Here is a 25,586-nt window from a genome sequence, read left to right on the forward strand (position 1 = left end):
TGTGTTTGATGTTAAATTTGATGCTTGACGTAATGCAAAGAAACTAGATTTATTCCTGTACAGAAACACAAACTTAGTTGTATGGGTACAAATAATTAGTGGAAAATAGAAGAATGAGGCTGGTGACATCGTACTAAACCAGCAGCTCCTCCAGAGCAGAGCCACTTCTCGCCACCTTTGTTGACATTCCATCTCACTGTGTGCATTGCCACCATCTTGGGAGGAAGAGCTTCCATTTCCTCACCTCGACTTTGGCTTTCTTGAACCTTGAATCTCCTCTCTTGTTCTTTTATCTGAGTACGCTTCATCTCCGGAAATTTCATCGTGTTGGGCAGTGGGGTGGCTACCACAACGGCCGACTCCTCTTCCAAAATTGATCCGCAGATGTAATGGGGTACACGGTTTCGTGAAGGATCTTTCAGTGATTTCTTGGTCGCCTGCTTCAACCCAAAGCCTAAATTATCGGAGATTATGCATTTAAAATGAAATCATGCAACAATCAGTAAATGTTCACCTGGAAGCAGATAGTAGAACCTTCCTCTCCACAATATGCAACCATGCCTGACTCAAAAGTCATGATAAGGGAAAGAGTGAGAATGTGTGGGATTCCACAATGCACATTACTAGTTTACTACACGAAGATACACAACCGCACATATATAGCTTGAACAACAAAGGCTAGGAACAAAAAACAAGGAATAACGCAAAAAAGGAGGCTAAGTTTCGAAACACCTTCAATCTGAAGAAAACGAAATACATTTACGTTCAAGGACAAACCTGTCAGCCGCGAAGCTTGCAGACTCCATATTGCAAACAAGGAACAGTGAAAACTGTGGAACCCATGGCCATGCTTCGATGCCACATATTGGCATTTTCCTGTAATTGGGATATCAGGTGCTGCCCTTTCTAAACTGAGTAACCACATTGATCCATCCTCCATGGCTCCGTAGATACATCTAGAAGCAGAACAACATTTGAGAACTCATATATGATACAAAGAGATAAGATTCCTCCATGGATGGTTAACCTATACCTTGGATTTGGAAGCCAATCCAAACCATAAGTGGTGCCCATAAAAGGATGAACCCACAATGGACAAAACGGATCACTGGAATAAAAAGTAGGAAAAATGCAAACATTGATCAATGGAGAAAGTAGCCGTATACTGTTATACATGTTCTTAGGAGAAGATAAATAATGTTTTCACAACTCTATCAAAGATTCCTTCACCCATAAGATCAATATTTAGGTGATCATATAAGAGTAAATTACACAATAAATCCCAACTTGTTTCGGTTTTCACAATAATGTCACGAACTATCGATAGTTACAATTAAATGCTCGAACAAACTAACAACATTATGTCCTGAAATTCAAATTCCAGCGAAGGAAGCATGATGTCACTCGTCAGCTGTTGAGGTGTAACCAAATTGTGGTCGTTATTGGTAAGATAAATAAATAAATTTAGGGAGGGTCATGCATGCAGAACGACGTCGTTTTGTCATTTCTATTTTGTTCTTCCACACACCTCAGCATCCAGCTAGCCACGTCATTTTCAAATTCCAGAATTTGATTTTTGGGACATATTTGTTAGTTTGTTTAAAGTTTAAGCATTTAACTGTAATTATCTCCTGACCTTTTCCTGAAAACTGGAATACGTTAGAATTCAAAAAGTTAAAAATTAATCAATAAAAATATATAATTGGAGTAACAAAATCATGCATACCGTATGTCCCAAAACTTAAAGCCTTTACTTCCTGCTGTGATAAGTATATTTGCACCCTCATGATTACTGCAAATGTTATACACAACCATTTAAGCGATAATTGAAGAACTAATACAGCATGTACTGACCAAAAGCACAGAGACACTGAAGCCATTTGCTCATATTGATAACATTTACTTCTAAAAAAGATGTATCCAGTTATCCAATTATCACTTATCAGTCTGAGAAAAACTTTTGAGCTGCACTACAATTTTCCATCCTCCGGGACCGGGTATTAATGTTCCCAACCTTTTAAGTGCAAGTTTCCTATAATTATTATTAAAATTAAAAGGTCATTCAGAAAAAGAAATCTAAGTAGATTGCACTTTTAGCATAAATTATAATTACAGTGTATTCCAACTTGATTTTAATATTGAAATCTCTATGAAGATTGTTTCAATCTTTTGCAGATTACGCAGTCTTTATGCATTGAGTAATTCAGATGCCTAAGAATATATGCAAGCACAGCCTTTATAGAGAGTTCGCAAACTAATGCCAAGACTGCATACTGTGAGAATGAACAGCAAAGTGAATTAAGCAAACAAAAGAACTCATGAAAAAAAATGTAAGTGCTTGTAGGAACAAAAGTTGGGTAGATTCTACTTCTTCACATCCTTGGAAGTTATTATAGTCAGTAAATTAAAGAAGCTTGAAATAAAAGAACGTAACTAAATAGAAAGAATTTAGTGTACCTACAGTAAACCAGATACGAGCAAGGAATCAGGAAAGCAGCCAACTAACCTTTGGATTGGTGCCCAAGCCAGTGTTCTAATAGGACCTGAGTCTGCATTGATGTAAACCAAGGGTCTGGATTCTGAAGAAAAGAAGAAGCCACGGTCATATCCTCGAAAAATGTTTCGAAAACCACATTTAATCAGAAAACAATGACTTAAAGCCAACATACATGCAAACATGCATCAAAGGGAGAATGGTTCAACTTCACTACCTGTTAATGAATCACTGACAGAGAACTTCCATATTGCAACCTGCATTTATAGATGAAAGAATGGTTTACAAGCCTAAGAACCAGGTAAAAGTGACCACAAGAAAAACTATGTATTTTGCAGGAAACCATAGAAAGAAAAAGACAAAAAAAGAAGTAATAACTAGTGTTGGTCCAGAACCCTGCTTTTCATCAATACGAGATTGGCAAGGACATAAAGCAAATTACCACTCCATCATGACACCCAGCCGAGATCATATCGTGGGGAGATGACACAGACCACTCGACCGTTAGAGGAATGCTGTTACCAAAGGAGTGGCAAGATACAAGTCAAAATCCAAAAGTAATTACATACTCCAAATTCAAATATGAAGTAGTGAAAGAAAAGCGAGTGATGGAAGCATTCAATTGCCAGTTCATAATTTATTTGAAACAGCATTGTCTGAAGTCAGTTGGACTGGAGTTTGAGGCAATAATCATTTTTACTCCAAGAGACAAATCAGAGCACGGACTCAGTAAGAGTTTGTATTAGGCCAGGACCGATGCTTCCATCAACAGTATCTACTACTGTTAAATTACCTTTGCCTATCACCACACTTCAACATCGAAGATCTAAAAACTGGCTGCAATTTGATGAAGCGAGGATCAGTATGCTCCTGCAAAGGAGGATATACAAGTTTCACTGCATGAGGCAAAGGGACCTCCCACCTGCATGCCATATTCAACATCAGAATAAACATTGCAGAAATTACCACATTAGATTATCACTTAAAGCTGGCAATAATTCTGACAGAAGAGGCTCTGTTAGTTTCTGATCAGCAACAACTACCACATCTGCGTTAAGCATCTAATATTCTTATCATGGCCAGTCTGAGACATAAAGGAGAATAGTTATATGTCTAACAGTCTGCATAGACCATCCTTATTTGAAAGCACTAGGACATGTTCCACCTAACATGCAGGATTTCAGAATGTCCAGCGCTGTTTGTCTTCTAACTCATGGGTCCTCTCAATATGTAAGAAATTGTCATGGAGTAAGATCTGGGATGTTAAGCCGAATGATAAATTTATAGTTGAAAGAAAATCTATGAAAATGAGTGAATCACATGTTGGAAAGCAATTAAGGACTAAATGTTGAAATTTCAAGGTACCAGACGTGGAAGAAGGGGATCATGCAACCAATTCAGATTAGTTTTCTAAAAAAAAAAATTGTTTCTTTTGATTCCACTAAGAAATTAACAGAGATAAGCAATCAAATCTGGATGCAACATGCCAACATCAAAACAGAAAGGAAGCAAATTTAAGGAGAAATCTTACACTTCCAGAGAACCACTTCCAAGTAATACAGCAAGATAACCCAAAATATTTCTGGATTCAGCGAAACAAGCACTGACTGGCCGCCACTTTACATCCCACACAACCTTTCCGTTGTGAGCTAAACACATCATCATTCTAGGCAATGCAACATTAACTGGAATGGGGTTCGCAAAGGAACTAATAGAAGCTATATCGTTATCTGGTCTCTTAGAATCTAAACTGAAGCTTGCTAATGTTAGTGGATCCACAAGAGGTGGTTGTCCTTGCTGACAATGCCTGAGGATGTGCAAGCTGTTATTTTGAATCTGATTTCCTTGCTCTGCCTTCCGTTTATTTCCTCTGCCTTTAGGACCAGTTAACAATAATGCATTAGGATGTCCTTCACAGTCTTCAGGTTTACTGGCATTTCCAGAAGTTCCTTCTGAAGAATTCAGTCCAGGTGAGCCCATTGGGCATTCAATAGCAAGAGGTTGAACATGCTGGTTATCACTATCTATCTTCTCCACAGTATCACTAAGAGGTTTATTTTTCGGCCTTCCTCTTGGCCTTGGAACGACAGTTAGTTCAGTTTCAGTAAGAGGTTGCTTCCTTGGTCTTCCTCTTGGCCTCGGAACGACAGTTAGGTCTTTAGGTTTGACTGTTACTTTTTTCTTGAAAATTGGTCTTGGTTTTTTCTTCCCTTGAGAAGGTGCATCCTTTACATAGATAGTCAAGAAACACCAGATCTGGACAGCTCCTCTTCCAGTTAGAGTGGCGCCAATCTTGTGATATGAAGAATCAGGAGGATGTGCAGCAACAGCGACAAACTACTGAACCAAAGTTTAAAAGGAAAGAAATCAAGAACAGTATGAGTAATACCATTGTCTCTAAACGATGCAAAGATATGTCATAAATCAAGTTCTGAGTCAGATCTTGCTTTTTCGTCACATCAAAGTTCATTAGTTTGTAACCTTCCCAGTAAATCTATTCCTTTCTTTCCTTTTTCCATGGTTACAAGTTAAAGTTTTCTTGAGACATAAAGGAAATACATGAATAAGAAGAAGAGATGCAAGAAAAAGTTTTATTCATGATAATACCTCAGAATTAATGCAATTCTCAGGATTCCGATCAACTCTAGGGCACCAGTCTAATGCCCAGACTGAACCTCCGACATGCATTACAAAATCTTTGCTGAAACATTATAAGAAATCAATAGTAACTAAATAGATAACAATATCATACAAGCTAATTCCAGGATAGCTTACATAATTTCCACACCAACTTCACTCCCATTCCGAATATCCTTCTGCAGTATAGAAAACAGACAACTCAATATGAAGAAAATAAACCAAAACATGAATTAGAAAACAGAAGAACTGAAGTGCAGAAGTACCTCAGGAACCGCTGCAGCTGAAAATTGAGGTAAGGTTACCTCGCCTATAACATCTTTCTTCTCCGAATTATGCTGACAAGCAAATCTCACAATTCGCGGCTTATAATTAAAATCTCTCCAATGTCTGCATTGGAATTTCCAGACCGTTAAAAGTATAAGAAAGAAGAATTCAGCTAACCATTCAAAAAACCACAAAAGAAACTAGAAATACTGTAATACCTCAAGAAATTTATAGAATTGGACAAGCGCTCAATCTCCGCTTCATTAACGTTGAGTGTATCGGCATATCCACACAGTCTGGAGATGGTATCAACGGCTTTGAAGTGATTCTCGACGGAATAGTCGAATTCAGAAACTAGAATCTTCGGCGGAGCGTCATCGGCGGGAGGCAATTGGGCGGGATCAATATCTTCGGGCAGTTTCTTATTCTGAGCAAGTCTCCTGTTTCGCTTGAACGCGTTGAGCGATTGAACAAGGGGAGCATCCTCGTCGATTTCCATGGCTCATTGGATGGAGCCAAAATTCTGAAATTTAACGGGCTTTTAAAGAACAGATATGGTATCGGAGTCGGGTCAGTTGATGTTGGGCCGGGCCCAGATACCTATATATTCTATCACTATCTATTCTATAATAACTACTGCACATTGCGCCTTTTTTCATTGTAAAATTTAAAATAATTTATGTTTTTTCATAATTTAATGTATGTTATTTATATTTATTTTACGATTTAACTTTTATAAAAAATAATTAAAAATCTTATATTGATAGATTTATTAAAAATTGTGAGATGATAAGAGAAAAATTAATAAATGTGATACACAAAAACTCCTGTGAAATTTTCCTCAAAAAAAAAAAAAAAACTCCTGTGAAATCGTTTTTTTTTTAAAACCATCTTCACAATGACACTACTTCAACATGTATATGAAACTTTATATAACTATAAAGTTTCATATACATGTTGAAGTAGTGTCACTGTGAAGATGATTTTTAGACAAAAATTGGTTTCATAGGAGACCAAAGACCACCTCAATGTGATATTAAAAAATTAAATTTTATTATTTATAAATTTTAAAGTAGAATCACCCTTGGAAATTTTCATTATGCATTTATATAGTATTATTTGAAATGGTGTATACATATTCTTTATATATATACACACAATTCATTCTTATATTTTCAAGGTATATATTATAATAAAAAAAATTGATTTGAATAATTAATTTTACATACTCTCTCCGTCCCAATTTAATAGGCCATGTTTCCTTACTCGGACACCCAATTCAATAGGCCATTTTAAAAAATATCTCCATACAATTCATTATTTACACCAAATGTCATTGTACTTCACACATAATTATCTTTTCTTCATTTCTCTCTCCTACTTTTTGAACACATATATCCTAAAGAAAAATTACTTTCTCTCTCCTATTTTATTATAAATTATTCGTTTCTTAATATATGTGTCCAAGGCTTGTGGCCTATTGAATTGGGACGGATGGAGTATTTTAGTTGGTAAAATCCATATAAGCCTAATTAACAGTAACTATACGGATCAACGGGCTTGCCCAATGAAGCGGTCCATGCCTAGGGCTGTAAACGAGTCGAATCAAGTCAAATACTAGCAAGTTCGAGCTCAACTCGTTTAAATATTTGGGTGTTCGAGTTTGGCTCGAACTTGATTTGAGCTTCTGTCTTGTTGATCGAGTTCGACTTGTGTGATACTCAATAATGTTGAATTCGAGCTTGAGCTCGAGCTCGACTCGTTAGATGTTTACAGAACTTGTTCAAAACTTTGGAAAAGCTTAATAAATGTTTAAAATGTGCTCTTGATCTTAATTAATAGTCCTCATGTCCTATAAATACATGCATAGTATGGGACGGCACGGGTTTTAAGAATCCTGTAAAGTGTAGCGTGAGTGGAGAAATCATTCCACATTGATTGTGATGTTTAGTGGGGGAATTATTACTATAAATGGGTTATGCATGTTTTTATGGGACAGACGAAAAAGAAAAACTATGCATATTTTAATGGGACGGAGGGTGATGAGGGGAAAAGTGTGTGCAGAGCTGAGATCATGACACGTGGACAAAATAAGAGGAAAAATGATTATATATGAGGTTATTAGACCAGCGCTGGAGATTCCAGCAAATAATGACGTGTGGAGAGAAACAGCTCTGGAAGATTCCGGTAATGAAAAGCTTCCAGACGTGGAAAAGTTGCAGATAAGAGAAGACTTCATCCTTGAAATCTTTTCCATTACCCCGAAACTCGAGTTCCAGCTCTGAAGCTACCTGCCAAAAGCCGACACATTCTGACAATCGAAAGATCTCACAACACAAATCATACATGCGGAACGCATGGTTTAGATAGTATTTTGACCTTTCTACCCCTCCTGTATGTAGTCTATACATACTTCATTCATCTCCTTTGTAAAAGGTGGATTCCGAATATACGAAAAAAGCTATGTTCCCCTCTATTATTTTCTAAATACGAGTTTCCTATTTGAATTGGTTTTTACAGGTAAATATGTCATGATCCAACGACCCACGAAAATCTACACTTTTTATATCTAACAATTGGCGCCATCTATGGAAAAAATAATGTTAAGACGTGAGGTCGCGAAGGAGTTGGATGGGTTGTGTATTTCTGGAGAATTTCCATGAATGTTTCCGTTGTGGACGTTATTGTTGGATGTTTGCGATTTTTGGTTTTGATTATGAGTTTGCCTGCATTTTGAGTTTGATGATATACTGTTGGTGGTCTATTTTCATCATAACTCTTTTTAGCACCTTGTCTTGTTATACATTAGTTTTGCAGGAACTAGAACTAATTCTCGTTGATTTTCTGATTTGAAGATGTCTATACGGATTTTCTTGTGTGTTTTCTGGTGATTTGGGTGTATTGTCATATATTTATCGGATTTCTCTAACAAGTGCGATAGTTTCTTCTCACGTCATACTCATATGAGTTACGAGGGGTTCACAGGGGACAAGGATATTCTTTAAATTCATGGGAAAATGTGCAAATAGGCCCTTGAAGTAGTAGCCTCTATAGCGTATAGCTCCCCTTACTCACTGTGTGTGCAAATAGGACCCCGAAGTCTTAAAAATCGCTCAATTAAACCCCTTTGACCAAACACCGTTTTCTTTTGTTAGTCAACTTTTATTTTTTATTTAAATGTGGGGCTTGCCTTCACCATTCTCTCAATCTCTCTCCCCGACAGCCCCCCTCTCGCCGGAACAAGGATTCCTCTTCCCCATCGCCATGTCCTTCGCCGACACTCTCAAGAATCCATTATGATCAATCTAGAACCGGACTCTTGAGAGTGTCGGCGAAGGACATGGCGACGGGGAAGAGGAATCCTTGTTCCGGCGAGAGGGGGGCTGTCGGGGAGAGAGATTGAGAGAATGGTGAAGGCGGGCCCCACATTTAAATAAAGGGTTAGGGTGCAGATACGCCCCTCAAGTGGAGGCCCTTAGAGCGTTTCAATCCCCTTACTAATTGTGTGTGCAAATTGGCCCCCGAACTCAAAAAAACGGTGCAGATCGGCCCCTCTGACTTAACGCCGTTAGTCAAGGGGGTGATCTGCACCGTTTTTTCGGAGTCCAGGGGCTAATCTGCACCTTTTAACTTTTTAATTAATTCATCTCTCTCGCTCAAAATTTGACCGTCGTTGTTGCTGATTCAAGCTCCGGCGAGGCTGGCGGAGGGCGCCGCCCCTTTCTTTCTCTCTTGGGCCCTAAATCTCGGAGCTCGCTCGACTGCACACGCTTAGCGTCAAGGACGAGCCCTAATTCTCCCATTCCGTCGGAAAATCGCCGCCGCAATATTCGGTGAACCCACCGCCTGGCTTTTCTTGATGAGGAGTCACCTAGCTTTTCTCGATAAGGAGTCGCCTCTTTCTCTCAAATCCGGTGAAATCCGGTGATAAAGGCCGACGATGCCCGTCGCCATCTACACTATCGGCGTGCTGTTGAAGAAGGACGCCTTCAAATCAGAGACCATGGCCAACATGATCACGATCTCGATTGGGGTCACGATCACCGCCTACGGCGAGGCGAAGTTTGATTCGTTGGGGGTGATTCTGCAAGTGGGGGCGGTGACGTTCGAGGGAGAATTTGAGTTTCCATTTCGATTATGTGATTTTCGGGAGCAATGACACCGATTTGGAATTCCCGATTTGGGGCTTGGGAACTTGATTTCGTGATTTTCCTCATCTGACGGCGATTGACGCCGGAAAAGTTGGTCGGAGAAGATGAGATGTGATTTTTTTTAATAAACGGTGTGCAGATTAGCCCCCGAACTCCAAAAAGGGAAAAGGTGCAGATTAGCCCCTGAACTCTAAAAAAACGGTGCAGATCGCCCCTTTGACTAACGGTCCATAACGGTGTTAAGTCAGAGGGGGCGATCTGCACCATTTTTTTGAGTTCGAGGGCCAATCTGCACACACAGTTAGTAAGAGGACTGAAATGCTCTAAGGGCCTTCACTTGAGGAGCCTATCTGCACCTTAACCCTTAAATAAAAAATAAAAGTTGACTAACAAAAGAAAACGGTGTTTGGTTAGAGGGATTTAATTGAGCGATTTTTAAGACTTCGGGGGCCTATTTGTACATACAGTGAGTAAGGGGAGCTATACGTTATAGGGGCTACTACTTCAAGGGCCTATTTTCACCTTTTCCCTAAATTCTCTCCACAAAGGATAGGAATCACTACCTTGTTTTCTACCAAGAGCATAAGCTGGTTTTCATGACTTACATCTCTGTTGAATTGGTTTTTACAGGGGATTTCCATAGACCCGATGATGGTTAATCGGGATCTGGGATCATAATTCGAAGGAGAAACACCACCGGTTCATAAGCTAACCAAAGGGGGCTCTGAGGTTCCCACTACTGTACCAAACATGATAATGCCAAGATTCACTATGCCTATATCTGAGGTACCAGGTACCAGTGCTGTTCATGCTACTGCAGGGCCGAGCTCGACTATACCAGGGCTGGCTACTTCTGGTAATGGGTTGATCAATGTCACTATGACAAAATAGATGCTCTCTATGTTCAATTATACTGTTATGCATCATGCCATGAGAGTTCATTTCACTCCGATATCCTCACCAATGCTAACCATGGGAGGAAGGAATACCCTCTACAACGGGTACAGAGAATCATAATATCCCAAATGCATTACGGCTACTGCACAAGGTGTACATTCCCCAGCACCTAATAAGACTACTACTCTCGCCACTGGGACAAAATTCGGATAAATCACTCCGAAATGTGGGACCACTTTTTTCGGGAGACATGTGTCATATTGAGGACGTTGAAGACACCACCAGCAAAACCATGCCTATTAGCAGGCAGGCAGGGAAATCCATATGCAGGAATGATACTGAAATACTATCCAAATGAACATCACGAATGAAAGAACACATAGAAGAGCCGGAAGCAGCCATGGATGAGAAAGACCGTAAGACCGAATGATTATTGCGAGAAAAAAGAAAGAGCAAGAAATGAGGTCATTTCCCTTGGGCAGAGTGAAAAGACAGAGCTGTGAGCAGCCACTTTCGGAATCAAGAAGAAGTGGGAGATATAGAAACATCAAGTATACAGGCATGGCCCCGCGATTGCGACCTAGCCCCTTTTCTGAAGACATACTAGCAGACATGTTACCTCGCAACTATAAAACCATCACTTTGGACTACGATGGCTTGGGCGACCCAGAGGTGCATATGGCAAGGTTCAAAGGTCTGGTGATGCAACATCAATACACCGAGGGAATTAAATGCCGAATTTTTTCTACCACGCTGACAGGTCTAACCCAACAATGATTAAGAACACTAGAGCCTCAATCCATCTATTCTTTCGAGGATTTACATAACCTTTTTCACTGCGGCAATTTGCCAGTTCCAGAAGGGCAACTAAGACGGCTATGTCACTCATGGAAGTCCACTAGGAACCAACTGAAACTCTACGAGAATATACTGCTCGGTTCAATATGGCGTCGTTGGAAGTAGTGAAGGTAGAATCTCAACTTAAGGGATATGCCTTCGTACGGGGGTTAAAGCCAGGAGCCTTCTTCGATGCTCTATAGATTACTCTACCAAATTCCTTTGATGATATTATGAAACAGTTACCAGGATGTATTCAGCTGGAAGAGGCAAAGGCAGCAAGAAGGGTTGAGTAAGAACGAACTAAATCAAGGAAAATAGAGCCCAAAGGAGATACATGAGAGGTTAAGTACAACAACAGAGTTCCGTTTAAAGGATTACCACCCAGAGATGTGACAAGTGCCCCACCACCGAGATCTGCCCCAACCAGTGCTGCTCAGGAACAACAGGGATATCGAACGGTACATGTTGTGAACAGTCTCACTGACATTACACCTCTGACAAAACCACATGATGAGATCTTTCATTTGATCAAGAACGCACCCTGGTTCAGAGCACCATATGGATACGTTGAAGGGACTCCAAAACCAGGACCGAATGGCTAACTCTGCGAATACCATAATTCATATGGGCATCCCACACAATACTACGGGCATTTAAGAAACCAGATCGAAATATTGGTGTGCAAGGGACATCTGGATCAGTTCGTACAGAGGACATCTCCGCCACATCAAACTGACAGGCAAATTCCCAGAACTGATTCGGAACAGAGAAACAAGGATGACAGAAGACTCGATCAGAACACAGAGACAGAGAAGACAGACAGAGTGGTTGTCCACATGATTATTGGAGATGAAGGCACCCCCACCTCAAATCGCGCTAAAAAGCAGTTCATTTGGGAGGCCAAAGGTCAAAGTAGGATATTATAATCAACAAGTCATGGCGGTGACAAAGGAGCCGGATGATCCTGTTATCAGTTTCGGGCCAAATGATGGTGAAAACCTTATACATCCACATAGCAACGCAATGGTATTTTCAGCAAAGATAGCCAACTGCGTGGTTCACCGCATATTTGCTGATTCGGGCAGCGCTGTGAATATTATTTATTGGGAGTGTCTCATAGCAATGAGCATATATGTTGATATCAAGCCGACAGGCGCACCTCTGTATGTATTCACAGGGGAGTCCATCACACCACTAGGTTCTGTGGAGCTCCCCATGACGTGGGGCGAACCCGGAGCTACGAAAACAAGAATGTTAAAGTTCCTAGTCGTGGATATCCCCAAACCACATTATAACATCATTGTGGGATGCCCAGCTCTGACGACATTCCGGGCAATAATGTCAATGTTTCACCTGAAGATTAAATTTACTGTGGATGGGGGAAATATAGGATAAATTCGGGCAACCAGTTAACCTCGAAGGAATGCTATGTGAGAAGCTTAACTCAGAAAGTAGGAACAAAACATGTCCTACCCGAAAGAACTGAAGTATCAAATAAGATTTATAAAGGGGGAAACACACCTGGAACACCTCTGGAAATAAAAGAAATGGCAAAATACAGTCAAAACCCGGAAAAACAGCCTATGATGACCACCAATGATCAATGCATGATGATAGAGCTCTTCCTTGGAAAGATAGGTTTTACCACAAAAGTAGGAGCAGAAATGGAACCAGAGGTGAAAAAACAGTTATAAATTACTTGAGGCGCAACGCAGATGTATTTGCCTTCTCCACGGCAGATCTGAAGGGCATCCACAGGTCTTTAGCAGAGCATAGATTGAACGTTGACCCTACGGTCAAACTGATAAAACAACGCACCCCACCCACCAATTTGGGGCGGAGAAGGACGTCGTCAGAAATGAGCAAATACGAGGACTCTTAGAAGCATGCCATCTTGTAGAGGTACAATACCCCATTTGGCTTTCGAACGCAGTAATGGTAGCAAAAAAAAAAAACATAGCGAATGTGCGTAGACTATCGGGATCTAAACCAGGCCTGTCCAAAAGATGATTACCCCTTACCTCGAATAGATCAGTTAGTGGACTCCATTGCTGGGTGTGAGCTATTGTCTATGATGGATGCCTTTCAGGGATACCACCAGATCAAAATGCAACCGGAAGATATAGCGAAAATTGCTTTTTATCGTATGTTGTGGTGTGTTCGGATAGGCTAGCATGCCCTTCGGACTCAAGAATGCTGGAGCTACATACCAAAGAATGGTGGATACCATTTTTCAACACCAGATAGGGAGAAACATGTCAGTATATGTAAATGACATGCTCGTCCGAAGCCAGCAAGTCATTAACACTACTAAAAAAATGGGCTATTACTACATAGTTATAATGACATTGAATATTAGATGTCATAATAAAATCTTTATTGTGACATCAACTATTTTATTATTGATTTTTGAATATTTATTAATGATTATTGCAACACTAAATTTTATATGTCCTAATATTAATTTATTATGACATTATAGAGTGTTGTTAGACATCTATTATAAGCTATTACAACACAACATATTATATGTTGTTATACTTATATAATTATAACATTATTATATGTTGGTAAAATTAATTTTGTAAGATAGCAATTTAATATTTTATTTTTGAAAGTAATATAGATTATTTTGTATATATATTAGATGATGCTAATAAAATAAACCTTTTTATATAATACATATGCATATTTTAATGTATAATATATAATACTTAATGAATTAATTAATATATAATATTTATTTACTTATTTCATCACTATATAATAGCACAAAATAAGAATACAATATTTCTCCCTCCCGGTAAAATATCACTTGGCGCCAATCACCATGTTTAGACGGTTATCAGAAAAAAAAAAAAAATCAGAAAACCCCTCGCTCTTAAACTCAGTGTTCTTCAATCTGAATTTCAGGAGTTCACCTCTAAATTCGTTGCCAATCTGAAGCCACCCGAAAGGTGAGACAATTACTCGTCCAAACTTTGTTCTGCTCTATGGAAAATTTTGAAATATCGAGTTCAACAAATTAACTTTTGAATTGTCATCTTCTTCTTTTTAGCCATCAGTTTGGGTGTAAATTCATAGTTTCCAGTGAGGTAAGGCTTTGACATGCTTTTGCTCTTTTTATTCCCCTGCGACTTGAATTCAATATCTGATATTTCCAAATCAGAAAACCCCTCGCTCTTTTTATTAATTGTTGCAGCTATCGACTTCGTTGTAAATGGAAAGTCACAAAGGAGGTAATAGGTAGCAGGATGATTAATTTTTAGGCTTGACTGGAAGATGCCTCTCTGTTTCATCCTAATTATAAGACATTGGAATTTTGGATTTCTCAAACATCATCATAATTCTATTAAACTGATTTCTTAGTTGGTGGGATAAACTAAATATACTGCTAGCTAATTTATTTTGTTCAGTTTCGTTATGATTTAATTATCTTATTCAATAACAGAATACGTCTCCTAGATGCAGTATGATTACTTAGGAATTCCATTGCATTTATTTCTCGTGTGAAGCTGAATGGTGTTGTTTCTTGAAAGTTATGTAAAGAGTTGGTGATATGTCATACAAATCAAATGTAGTTGAATCTTGTATTAATAACATATATACTATATTGTGTTGATGATATGTCATACTATATGTCGTAGTTTCCAGCTGATAATTCATGTTTGCTGATTGTATGTATTGATTGCTATTTGTAGTTGATGTTTGCTGATTTTATGTATTGATTGTTAGTTGTAGTTGATGTTTGGTTATCTCTGGTGACCAATTTTTTTTAAGAATGACCATTTTTTGATTCATTGTTGCCGAGTACCCACATCATTTATAAAGAGAATACACTATTAGTATATCACATGTATTTTTTACTAATTATTTTCGGCGTCATACATTCACCATATGAAGATGCACTTGCAGGTATGACTAGTAAAGCTTGAAAGCGTAAACAGACAACTTTTAGTTTGTCAGATGAGCTAGTGCACCAGCCACATAGTAAGATTATGCATCACCATAAAATATATTATATGTATGTAATTTCTCTTATTAAATAATTATATATAATTTTATCTCTTAGGTACAACAACTACAACTCAAGTGGGTAGACGAGTATCCAATGAGGCTGTTCAAGAAAGGCAAACTCATGGACAAATGTTGCCTAGCCCACATACTCGTGTCCAAGCTAATCTAGCGCTCACGGATCAAATAGGTATGATTTCAAATTTATACCTTAAAACCCAAGTACTTGTATTATCTAAACTACATTATATTTCCGTTGATATGAATTTATTTAATACTTCATTATCTAACTAACTAGGTTAATCTGTTTGTGTTATTAGTTTTCATTACTCTCGTATAAATTCTGGAATACTATATTGTTAGCATCTGATTATTGAAATATTTGGTATCTTTGAAATTTTATGAGTAATAGAGATTTGATTAATTTCGTCTTCTAAGTGGTTGAATGTGTATTGCAGTTGGAATTCAACAGTTTGTCTTTTAATTTTGGTTTGTGATCTGGAATTTCAAACAATGGCGGCTGATTTTGCAGTATCTATGTATAGTTCTTGTTTTTGTTAGTTTGATTTGCTTATATATTCCCAACAAATATATGATTTTTTAGCTTTTTTTCTGTTGGAAGAAAAAAGATTAAGTTTCTTGGTTAGAATGCCTTAAAATCTGCACCTATCATATGAATCTGAATTCGAAGGCGTAGGAATTGATGAATACTTTTCCACTTTATTGCTTCTATTGGGTTCTTAAATATGGAATATAATATGAAATGAAACATTTTCCTCATTTTCATCTTGTTTTTCACAGTATTAAGATTATTAATTAAGTTATATGTTTGGTAGATAACCATTTGGTAGGTGGCCAAACTCCTAGTTCACTTATGAAAGAGCCAATACAACAAAATACATGTGAGGTTACTAGTGGAACAGTCGGAGTACAAATGGAACTTGATAATAATCAAGAAAATGGTAAGTTCTTGTGTTTTAGATATTATTTTGACTTTTTAATGTTAATTTACAATTTTTTCAAAGTGATTTGATAATTATGAAATACAGATAAGAAATGTAGAGGTCTGACACACATGTTGGAAATATGGGGTAGATCATTAACCCTACCTCTAATCCAACTTGATTTTCATACTTTTGGGAGACCTATAGGAGCTAACCAAAGCAAATTTTGCGAATTCTTGGGCACTATAGCAAGAAATGGTATGTATTGTCCACTTAATATGGAAAATTGGCATAAAATGCCAAAAGAATACAAAACTAAGATGTTACATGTTTTTAAGGTAATAAAAATATAGTTTATTTATTTTAAATGTGTATATAATTATTAATTAATTCTTATTATGCAGTCACAATATGATATATCTCTTGAAGATGAAGGTTGGATTCTCACATCCATAAATAAGAAGTGGAGAAACTGGAAGAGCAATCTAAAAGTACGATATTTCCTCCCTGATAAAGAAGGCAGAGTTTTAGATGACCCGGATGAAAGAGTATTGCCGGACCAATGGACTAATATGATTGTTTATTGGAACAAAGAGGAAGTAAACGTGTATTGTGTATTTTATTAGATTTACGTTTACTTAATAAAATATTTATTTATTTATACTTTAACTCTTCTTTTTCATATTTAGGCGATAAGTGAAACAAATCAAGTTGCTAGATCAAAAAGAACCATGAATCATCTTACTGGAAAAATGTCAATCGCACAAGTTCAATACAAACTGGTGAGCTATGTTAGTTTGTTTAAAGTGCCCCATTATTCATTTTCACTTGATTTGCTAATGAAACAACATACTGTTAGGCGAAAGAAAAAGGTCATCCTCCATCTCGTACTGAATTGTTCGACTCGTGCTATATAAGTAAACATGGAAATACTCCCCCTATTGTGTCAAAGTATTTGGTAAGTTCATTATTATTGATAAACATAGTGCATGTGAAAGAATATTAGAAAACTTGTAGAAATACTAGTTATATAGTCAATAACATTTTTACATTATTTTGATCTTATTTTTCTTATCAGTACTATTTATCTTATCTATATTATTCTTAATTGGAACATGTATATGATATGAACAATAAGGAAATGACATATTTTGTTGAGATTATTCTATTTGCTCTTTATTTTATCATATACATTTATCTTCTCTAAGCAATATTTAAATTTGTATTTTTCTTAAAACTCATAAGAAGAAATTGATGAACTAAGACGCCAACTCCCTGAAGACTTCGAAGATCCTGTTGGACCTAATGATCTATATGCCCAAGTTAGTGGTCAAGACAAACCTGGTTGTGTTAGGATGTTTGGAGAATGAGTTTCCCCGTTGGATATGTGGGGAGAAGTTCCTAACAGGAACATGTGCAAACGTGTGATGTTGGAACAACGATCGAAAATGTTGAAAATGAAAAATGAGATTGCAGAGTTGCACGCAAAACTTTCTGCACAACAAAATGCTATGTCTCAAAGCTCTCAATGCATAACATCAGTGTCAAATAATCTGCCAAGAATGATTTCATTAAACCAACATCTTCAGGTACTTATCCTTTTTCATTTACCTCTACTTTAGTATGTACCTGTTAGGTCCCGGAAGGTCTAGAATAGGTGTAGGGGAGGGGGGAGGGGAATACACCTATAGGCTGTTTTTCAAAACACACAAAACAACCTTTTGTCGTTAACTGATATTGACAGTTAACGAAAACTCAGTTAAACAAAGGTTGAAGACTGATACTGAAATTACTTCAGTAAAGACATCAGTTAGGCTCAAGGCTTTAACTGATATTCGCGTAGAGCTTCAGTCTTGATTTTAAAATAGAGGAGTGTTATGAATCTTACTGATTATCCGAAGATTTATCAGTTAGACTAATAACACTGGCAGCAGAAAACTTATCTTTTGAAATAGCCTTTGATTATCACGTTGTCAAATTATGATTTCACTTTGCAGTTAATCAGTTTCAGTTAAAGAGACGTTTGTGCACAAATAAGAAAGTAAAACTGAAAGCGATAAACGATAAAGGATTTTTACGTGGTTCGGAACAAGTTCCTATATCCACGGTCAGTTGATCACACTGAAAAACACTGGGCTAGTGCTTACGGGTACACAACAAACCTTACAACTGAAAATCTGATTTTCAGTACCAACACACTAGGTTGAATTTCTCGCTCACTCTTAGCACGCTAAGACACAACAATGCATTTTCAGTGGATGGCTAATATCTCTTGGAGTCAGAACACTGGTCTGAACTCCGCTCTACTCAAACACTCTTTTCCCCAGTTGAAAAGAGGTTCGAAGTACCAACTAGACAGAGAGCAGGCTCTCTGTAATCGGAATTTAGGCTTTGGATATACAATGTATTTACCTAAGGATCTAAGAGAATGTATGAAATCAGTAGTCTGATTTTGGGCTTTGGGTATTCTCTTCTTCGACTCAAATCTTTGAAGGCTTTGAATGGCTGAGTTGCACTTTTGGCAGCGTTTCAACTTGTGTTTTTGAATCTCGGTGAAGGTTGAAGTGATCCTCGAGCTCTATTTATAGGAGAGGTCTTGAATAGATCCGTTGGCGGAGATGGTCTTCAAGAATTCATTCGTTGTGAGAGTAATTCGAATTTGACTGAGGCTTCAATCTTCAAGGTTCCTTGTTTGGTGAGAAACGTCGTCTCATGTACAGGTGGTAAGGCGCCTCTAAAAAGTAATCACCAAAAAGGGATGCTCTGTAGAGAAAGGACGATCCTCAATATCTCTGCTGTAACGCCCCGCTTTTCCCTAGCTAAATTTAGAGTATGAGACGATTCACGCTGGAGAATAAAAACGATTTATTTTTAATTCCAACAAAATAATTTACAAAGGCTTTGTAAAATCTATTTATTTAAATTCTTATGCATTGCATAGTTGTTTAATTTAGCATTCAAGCATTTTCACGAGCTTTTAATTAGCGAAACCTGAGAAATTACTACAGTTCCAATAATTCAATCTTGAGGGATTTTAAATGTCAAATCCTCGCTCAACTCAGTTACACTCATCTCTCCCATCAGCCATCCTACACTATGCTACTAACTTCAACTTTAAGCCATGCTTCCTCTGCCAACTCAAGACTATATTGCAGCCCAATTTTCATGCTTCCATCTTCACACAAATACTTCTCAATTCACGAAGTTCTCTCTTCCAAAAGAAAGGGGAACGAATTGGAGTTACAGAGCCTTAACAACTGCACATTTTCGGACCACACAACCCCAAATTCAGTGAGCTCCTCCTCAACACAATTATCACAAGGTTTCATTTTCTTCAAACTATAATACTTTGCTTTTACAGTATTGAATAAGGCATCTCCATTTACTTTCACAAACACACAAACCTCAGCTGCCCAACCAAGATTCACGAGCATACATACATGAAGCATGTTTTTGAAAAGAGAAAAGTCGGAGTCTTGAACTTGTTTGTTCTTGAGCCGTTGATGTTGTCGGGTGGGAGTCGTTGTAGTGTGTCGGGTCTGAAAAGAATCGAGGGAGGCGGCGACGACTCCGCCGCTGCCAGGAGAGGAGACGGCGCAGGGGGCGTCTGTGTGTGAGCGTGCTCTGTGTTCTGAGAAAGGAGAGAGTCAGTCAGGGGAGGCTAAGCCTAGGGCTCCGGCGGGCGGCCCTGTTGCTGTAAGTCGGAGCGAGGGACCAGGGTGTTCAGGCGGCGGTTCTTTTGGCGGCTCCACCGTTAGTTGTCCAAAGCAGGGGAATGAGAGGGAGGCGACAAGGCGGGGCCTTGTCGCTGCTGTCGGCGGAGAGAGATGTAGGCAGAGGGAGGCCAGAGCGCGGCGGCCTTGCTACTGTCGCTCGGCCACGGACGGAGGGAGAGAAGAGAGGAGGCTGAGGGCGACTGGATTGGAGAGGCTAGGGTTCAGGCGCAGCAGCGGCTCGTCGCTGTTGTAGCCGATCAGTCGAGGGTGAGGGAGAAGTGGCCGGAGCGACGTTCGTCGTCGGGCACGATGGAGTAGCAGCGGAGGTGGAGCCTATCGCCGCTCGTTTCTCCGGCGAGCGTCCGCGGCGGAAGAGCAGTTGAGAGAGAGGGGAAACTGATAGTTGCGCGTGACTGATGGAGAGAAAGGGGAAATAGGAATGGGGGATGTTGGGCTAGGGTTGGGCTTGAGTTGTGGGCCGGTTTATTTCTTTTAAGTTGGGCCTTTGTTTATTTATTTATGTGGGCTACGAATTTTTAAGAAGTTAGCCCTTACATTTAATTATGTTGGGCAGTCCACATTTTAATTAATTTGACTATCACTAGTCGATTTATTATTTTAAAGAAAAATTGCATTATAATATCATATTATTATTATGTGCATATTTTGAGTAATCACTTATTATATGCTAAGCATGACATGAAATTGCATTTACTTTGCAATAAGAGTATTTATGATCTGATTGGTTTATTTATAAATCCAATTATTTAAGAAAAATCGAGTAAGGATATTGTTGGTGTCCTTAACTTAAGATTTTAGTTTTCAATATTTATTATTAAAATTTGAAAACCCGGCGTGATGACTCATAGAATGTTTAGTACACTCACTAAGAAGTAAGATTAGCTTCACGAGACCTATTAAGAATAGAATTTATTGTAAGCTTTGTGACCAGGGGGATTAGCGCTGCTTTCTCAAGACAGGTTTATATGTGATTAAGATCTTCAGGCTTTGCCTAACCAGGTGGGCTTACTTTCCAAATGTATAAAGTATGATTGAGTTATTAATCTCTAAATGTTTCAATAAAATGCAAATTGTTTATTTAATGAAATGCAAACTGTTTATCCAATAAAATGTTTATGTGCACTCTGCTCCGTTTAAGGCTCGGAACAATGAATCGATCGAGTTTCTCTCTTGACGTAACACGTTATTTGAGAATTGTGTACACCTATTAGCTGACCTGGTGGGTTGATCTCCATCGGGCACTAATCATGTATGAGGCGTTATAAGGGTGCTCAACGGGATGTGTTCCGGAGCATTGGGTCTCAAATGTGAACTTGGCTGGGTTACGCCCTCAGTTCAAGCAAGCGGGAGTAATGGATCCGTCGGTGGCTAAAAGGTCCGGGATCACAGCGAGTAACGGAAAGGGAGTGTGACATGTGCGCACAAATGAAAGAAATTATTTCAACATGCTTAGAAGTCCTTTCACTTTAAAACCTTCTAAGTTATGTCAAGTATGATTAGATAAACTGTCTTCACGAAAATATGAAATGTTTCAGAAAATGCATGCCTACTGAGTACATTAGTACTTAACCCAAAAATACTTTCAAATGTTTTCAGGTTGGCTGGCTGGTGCTGACGGGACTGAGCTGAGGCTAGGGTTCAACTTCCTTTTAAGACTTTCGCTGTAGCAGTAAATAATATCTTGTCTTTTGTTTTCTCAGCTTAAGACTTTCATATCAGATTTAGAATGACATCTCTGATTGAACCTAAACACTTAACTCCTAGTTTTATGCTAATGAATACTGGTTATCAGAAGCATGAAACAAAACTTGTGATCCAAAGGGGCCTAGCCCGACTTGTTACCTTCTTTTCGGTTTCAACAAGGATTTTCCCTTGTGTTATTTTCATGATTTAGTTGCACCTCGATTGTATTTATTCATTCAAGAATTGGGGTGTGACATCTGCATTTAATGCGGCTGTACTTGAAAGTACGTGGCTTCATTTTAACTCTGAAGTTTAATTCCGAGAAAGAATATCAACTGATACTTGACTTTAGTATCAGTCCGCTAAGTCCATGTAGCCAACATTTGATGAATCAGTCATAATTGATTCTTCAGTTGAGAAACTCATTCAGTCAAAACATCAGTATTTGACTTGGCCTTTTATTGCAACTTCAGTTGAGTTATTCATGAAGAATTAAATGACGTCCGTTGCCCGATATCTTGTATATTATTGCTACAACGATATTCCAACTGTCATGAATTAACAGTGCACCAGGGTAGGAAAACTACTTGAATGATGCACAGATGGTGATGATCGTCGATGTTCGACCCAGTTGATTTCTCGAGTATCCGTCAAAACGTTGGATAATGAGAATCAGGAACGTTTTGCCTCCCTCTGCTCTCAAACCCTAATTTTTTTGATCAGTGTGTTTTCCTGAGAGCTGACAGCTGTATTTAATAATACAGAAAAAGGGAGGAGGCGCCACTTTCTTAGTGAGGGCCGAAAATTCTGTCTTCTTGGGCTAGGAGACATTGGGCCAGCCCAGGGACCAGATACAAGGAATAAAGATGGGCCTCAAATAAATTAATTCATCCATGGTCAGCCCAGACCATAATTAATTTATAAATATCAGTTCATTCCACTAGAGAACCGATACTGACTTACCCCTTTATTGCCGGTGATGAGTCGGGGCTTGTATTTAGACTTATTAAATCTCCGTATTTAAAATATCCGACATCCATTAATTAATTAGAGCTCTGACAGCTTAAATTAATTAATCTCTTAATAATTCCTTAAGCAGTACCACTCAATCTTTATTATTACGCCTGAACTTAATCAACCTGCAGGGTTTAGCGTAATAAACCTTATTGAGCTCCTTAAGGGGATGTCATTATCCTATACCGGATACGGGTACTAATACAGATAATCAAATATCATATATTAACCGCTATCACCCAAGATACAGAGTACTCGAGTTAGTATTTAACTCTCGCCCATAGTAAGTCAAAGTGATATACGAATTAACATATATATCTGAATACTTATTAGTATTAAGATTTATGAGTCACCGAGATCTTGATTCTTCACTTAAGTCAGATAGAAGAATACATCTCAACTGTTGGTCCTATCAATACGTAATGACGTACCAGTATAGACAAGTAGCCAAGACAAACTACTTCCATCTATACTGCAGCCTAAACCAATAACTTGTCCTAGAGTTATTTCGGCTGTGATCATATTATATCTCTTAAGGTTATTCCAATTATATGGTCTTCTGTGATCTACAACACACCATATAATCTACTTATACAGAGATAAAGAACATACATATGCAATCATGAACACAATCAGATAGGAGATAAGAATAGTGAATAACAGGAATCATTGTATACAAGCATAAAGTTCTTGCTTTCAGTATACAAATCCAACAATTCAGTCTTCAGTCCTCCGGTCTTCAGTCTTCAGAATACTAGACAAACTAGAAAGTGAACTCCAATAGCTGAGTTCGGAAAGTTCTAGTCTATTACAAAGAAAACCTAAGGATTTTGGTATCATCAAAACTAGGGCTAGGATGTTTCATTAAGTTCCCAACAGTACCTCTAGCTATTTTAATATGTGATATGTGTTCTTTACTTTAATATGTGATGTGTGTTTAAATGAATTAGTAATAATTCTTTTTGAAATATTAGTACAATTAATCTTGTCAAGTTTAGTATAGAGAGTGGTAATAGCAATTTTGAGTGTTTGGTCAAACTGGTGACGATTTAGGCTGAAATCATGTTTTCGACTGCTCCAGTAAACTTTTTCTTACCCTACCTCTGATTTTCCATATTCTACCAGTTGCTAAAAAATTATAGAGCTTTTTAATTTCCCTTTTTTGCTTCTTCTTTCAGATTTTCTAGATTACTATAAGTTATTACTCCCTCCATCCATAATTTAAAGCCCTACTTGCTCTTAAATTTTTGTCCACAATTTAAAGCCCTACTTTGCTTTTTGTACTTTTTTACTCTTCTTCTTTTCCTATATTTACTACCATTTGCCACTAATGGACCAATCTTAAAACACCTTTATCATTTTAATATTATATATTTACTACACTTTATCACTAGTGGACCCACTCATAACACCTTTATCACTTTAGTCAACTACCTATCAATTTAGTCAACTAACCCTTATATTTCATCCACATCAGCTTTTTCAGTTTTCTTAGTCTCTGTGCCCACACTAAAGTGGGACTTTAAATTGTGGACGGAGGGAGTATTATTTTAGTATAAGGAAATATATTATAAAGGATAGTGAAATCTGAGGGGTATGTGATGTTCGACATGGTTATGAGCATTAAATAAATTTATATGCTATAATATAATTTTAGTAGTATATTGAAGTGGTGTAATTCTATATAATGAAGATAGTTATAATTATTTGAAACCATGAGAGTTGGCCTATGATAGTTAGGTGATTTAATGTATTTATCTGATTAATTTTCTCCCTAGTCTTTCTTAATAAAATAGCAAAAGCTGCACTTTTTATCTTATTATACCCCCTGTTTTTATACCTCTTGATTTAATGGTCACTGGAGCTTTTACTGTTCCCTATTAATTGGAGCTTTTATCATGGGCAGAGGCCTGCACTTTTGTCTCCAGCTATTGGTTATTGATCTTCTTAAGAAAGGCCTGAATTACTTGAGCCTCTATGTCTATTTATACTTAGTATTTTTTGCTTTCTTGGTAAGTTGGAGGAATTCACTATAGTGGATTGCATACATCCAATTTCGAGAGTCTACTTAGTATTTTTTTTACTTATATAGCTGCTTAGTATTTTTTTTACTTATATAGCTGATGCGACCGTACTTCGAGTTTTAATCGAAGCTGTCGTATTGGTCAATGTACAACTAAATTTATAACCTTACTCAAGACAGGCATAGTGCCTAATGGTAAGCAAGGGTCGATCCCACAGGGAGTTGCAACTTGTCTCTTGTTACGAACAAAAATAAGAAAAATGGTGGGGTGGTCTATCGTCCTGGTCATGAGATACCTCTCAGGACTAAACTCAATAATAAAAGACAATACGGTCAAGACGTCGAATCTGTGGATAATCTCTTACACTCGCTCCTTGGTCAAGATGTTCATTACAATATTGTGTCTACCGGTTATAACTTACCAATGACCTGTGTTTAAGAAGGGCTAGGGTAAACACAACTCTTAGAGTATAAAATAAGAATAGATCTAGACCATTGATCTTCCCACAATCTAATGGTTGAGATTTAATCTTAGAGAAACCGTATGTAAATGTATAAATTATGTGTAGAACGTGTATCAATTCGTTGTGTAAATGTCTGAATTGCGAAAATTAAATTTTTGCTACCTATGAGATCCGAACTCAGGACCATGAATTCATCCAACAAGGTGATGAATCACCCGTAGATCCTGATGATTTAAAGGGCTGAAAATGGTTCATATTTTATATTTTAAGAAGTGTTTATTTTAGCCCCCTCCTATATATATATATATATATATATATATGTGTGAGTGTGTGTGGGGGGAGGGGATGGAGGGCTACTGACTCAACTTAGAATACCTCTAGTTTGACTTGCAATAGAACAAGGACATTCTAGTGATGGTAA

General features: G+C 37.9%; 1 protein-coding gene across 2 annotated transcripts; it reads right to left on the bottom strand.

Annotated features, from left to right (window-relative positions):
* Positions 1 to 30: 30 nt before the first annotated feature.
* Positions 31 to 5,923, bottom strand: LOC130996573 (uncharacterized). Of its 2 annotated transcripts, XM_057921866.1 has the most exons (14): positions 5,617 to 5,923; positions 5,398 to 5,521; positions 5,270 to 5,310; positions 5,102 to 5,195; positions 4,026 to 4,831; positions 3,288 to 3,416; positions 2,937 to 3,009; positions 2,712 to 2,751; positions 2,507 to 2,579; positions 1,727 to 1,792; positions 1,034 to 1,108; positions 778 to 956; positions 515 to 561; positions 31 to 437 (listed from the first exon to the last, which is right to left on the bottom strand). In XM_057921866.1, exons 1-14 carry the CDS (start codon positions 5,895 to 5,897, stop codon positions 96 to 98), a joined length of 2,370 nt encoding a protein of 789 aa, XP_057777849.1. In that variant the 5' UTR covers positions 5,898 to 5,923; the 3' UTR covers positions 31 to 95. The 2 variants fall into 2 exon arrangements, with proteins under 2 accessions (XP_057777849.1, XP_057777850.1); XM_057921867.1 differs by lacking the exon at positions 5,617 to 5,923 and having other exon boundaries at positions 5,102 to 5,190; positions 5,398 to 5,523.
* Between the last annotated feature and the right edge of the window lie 19,663 nt (positions 5,924 to 25,586).

This window comes from Salvia miltiorrhiza, chromosome 8, assembly GCF_028751815.1.
Source record: "Salvia miltiorrhiza cultivar Shanhuang (shh) chromosome 8, IMPLAD_Smil_shh, whole genome shotgun sequence".
Taxonomy (NCBI): Eukaryota; Viridiplantae; Streptophyta; class Magnoliopsida; order Lamiales; family Lamiaceae; genus Salvia; species Salvia miltiorrhiza.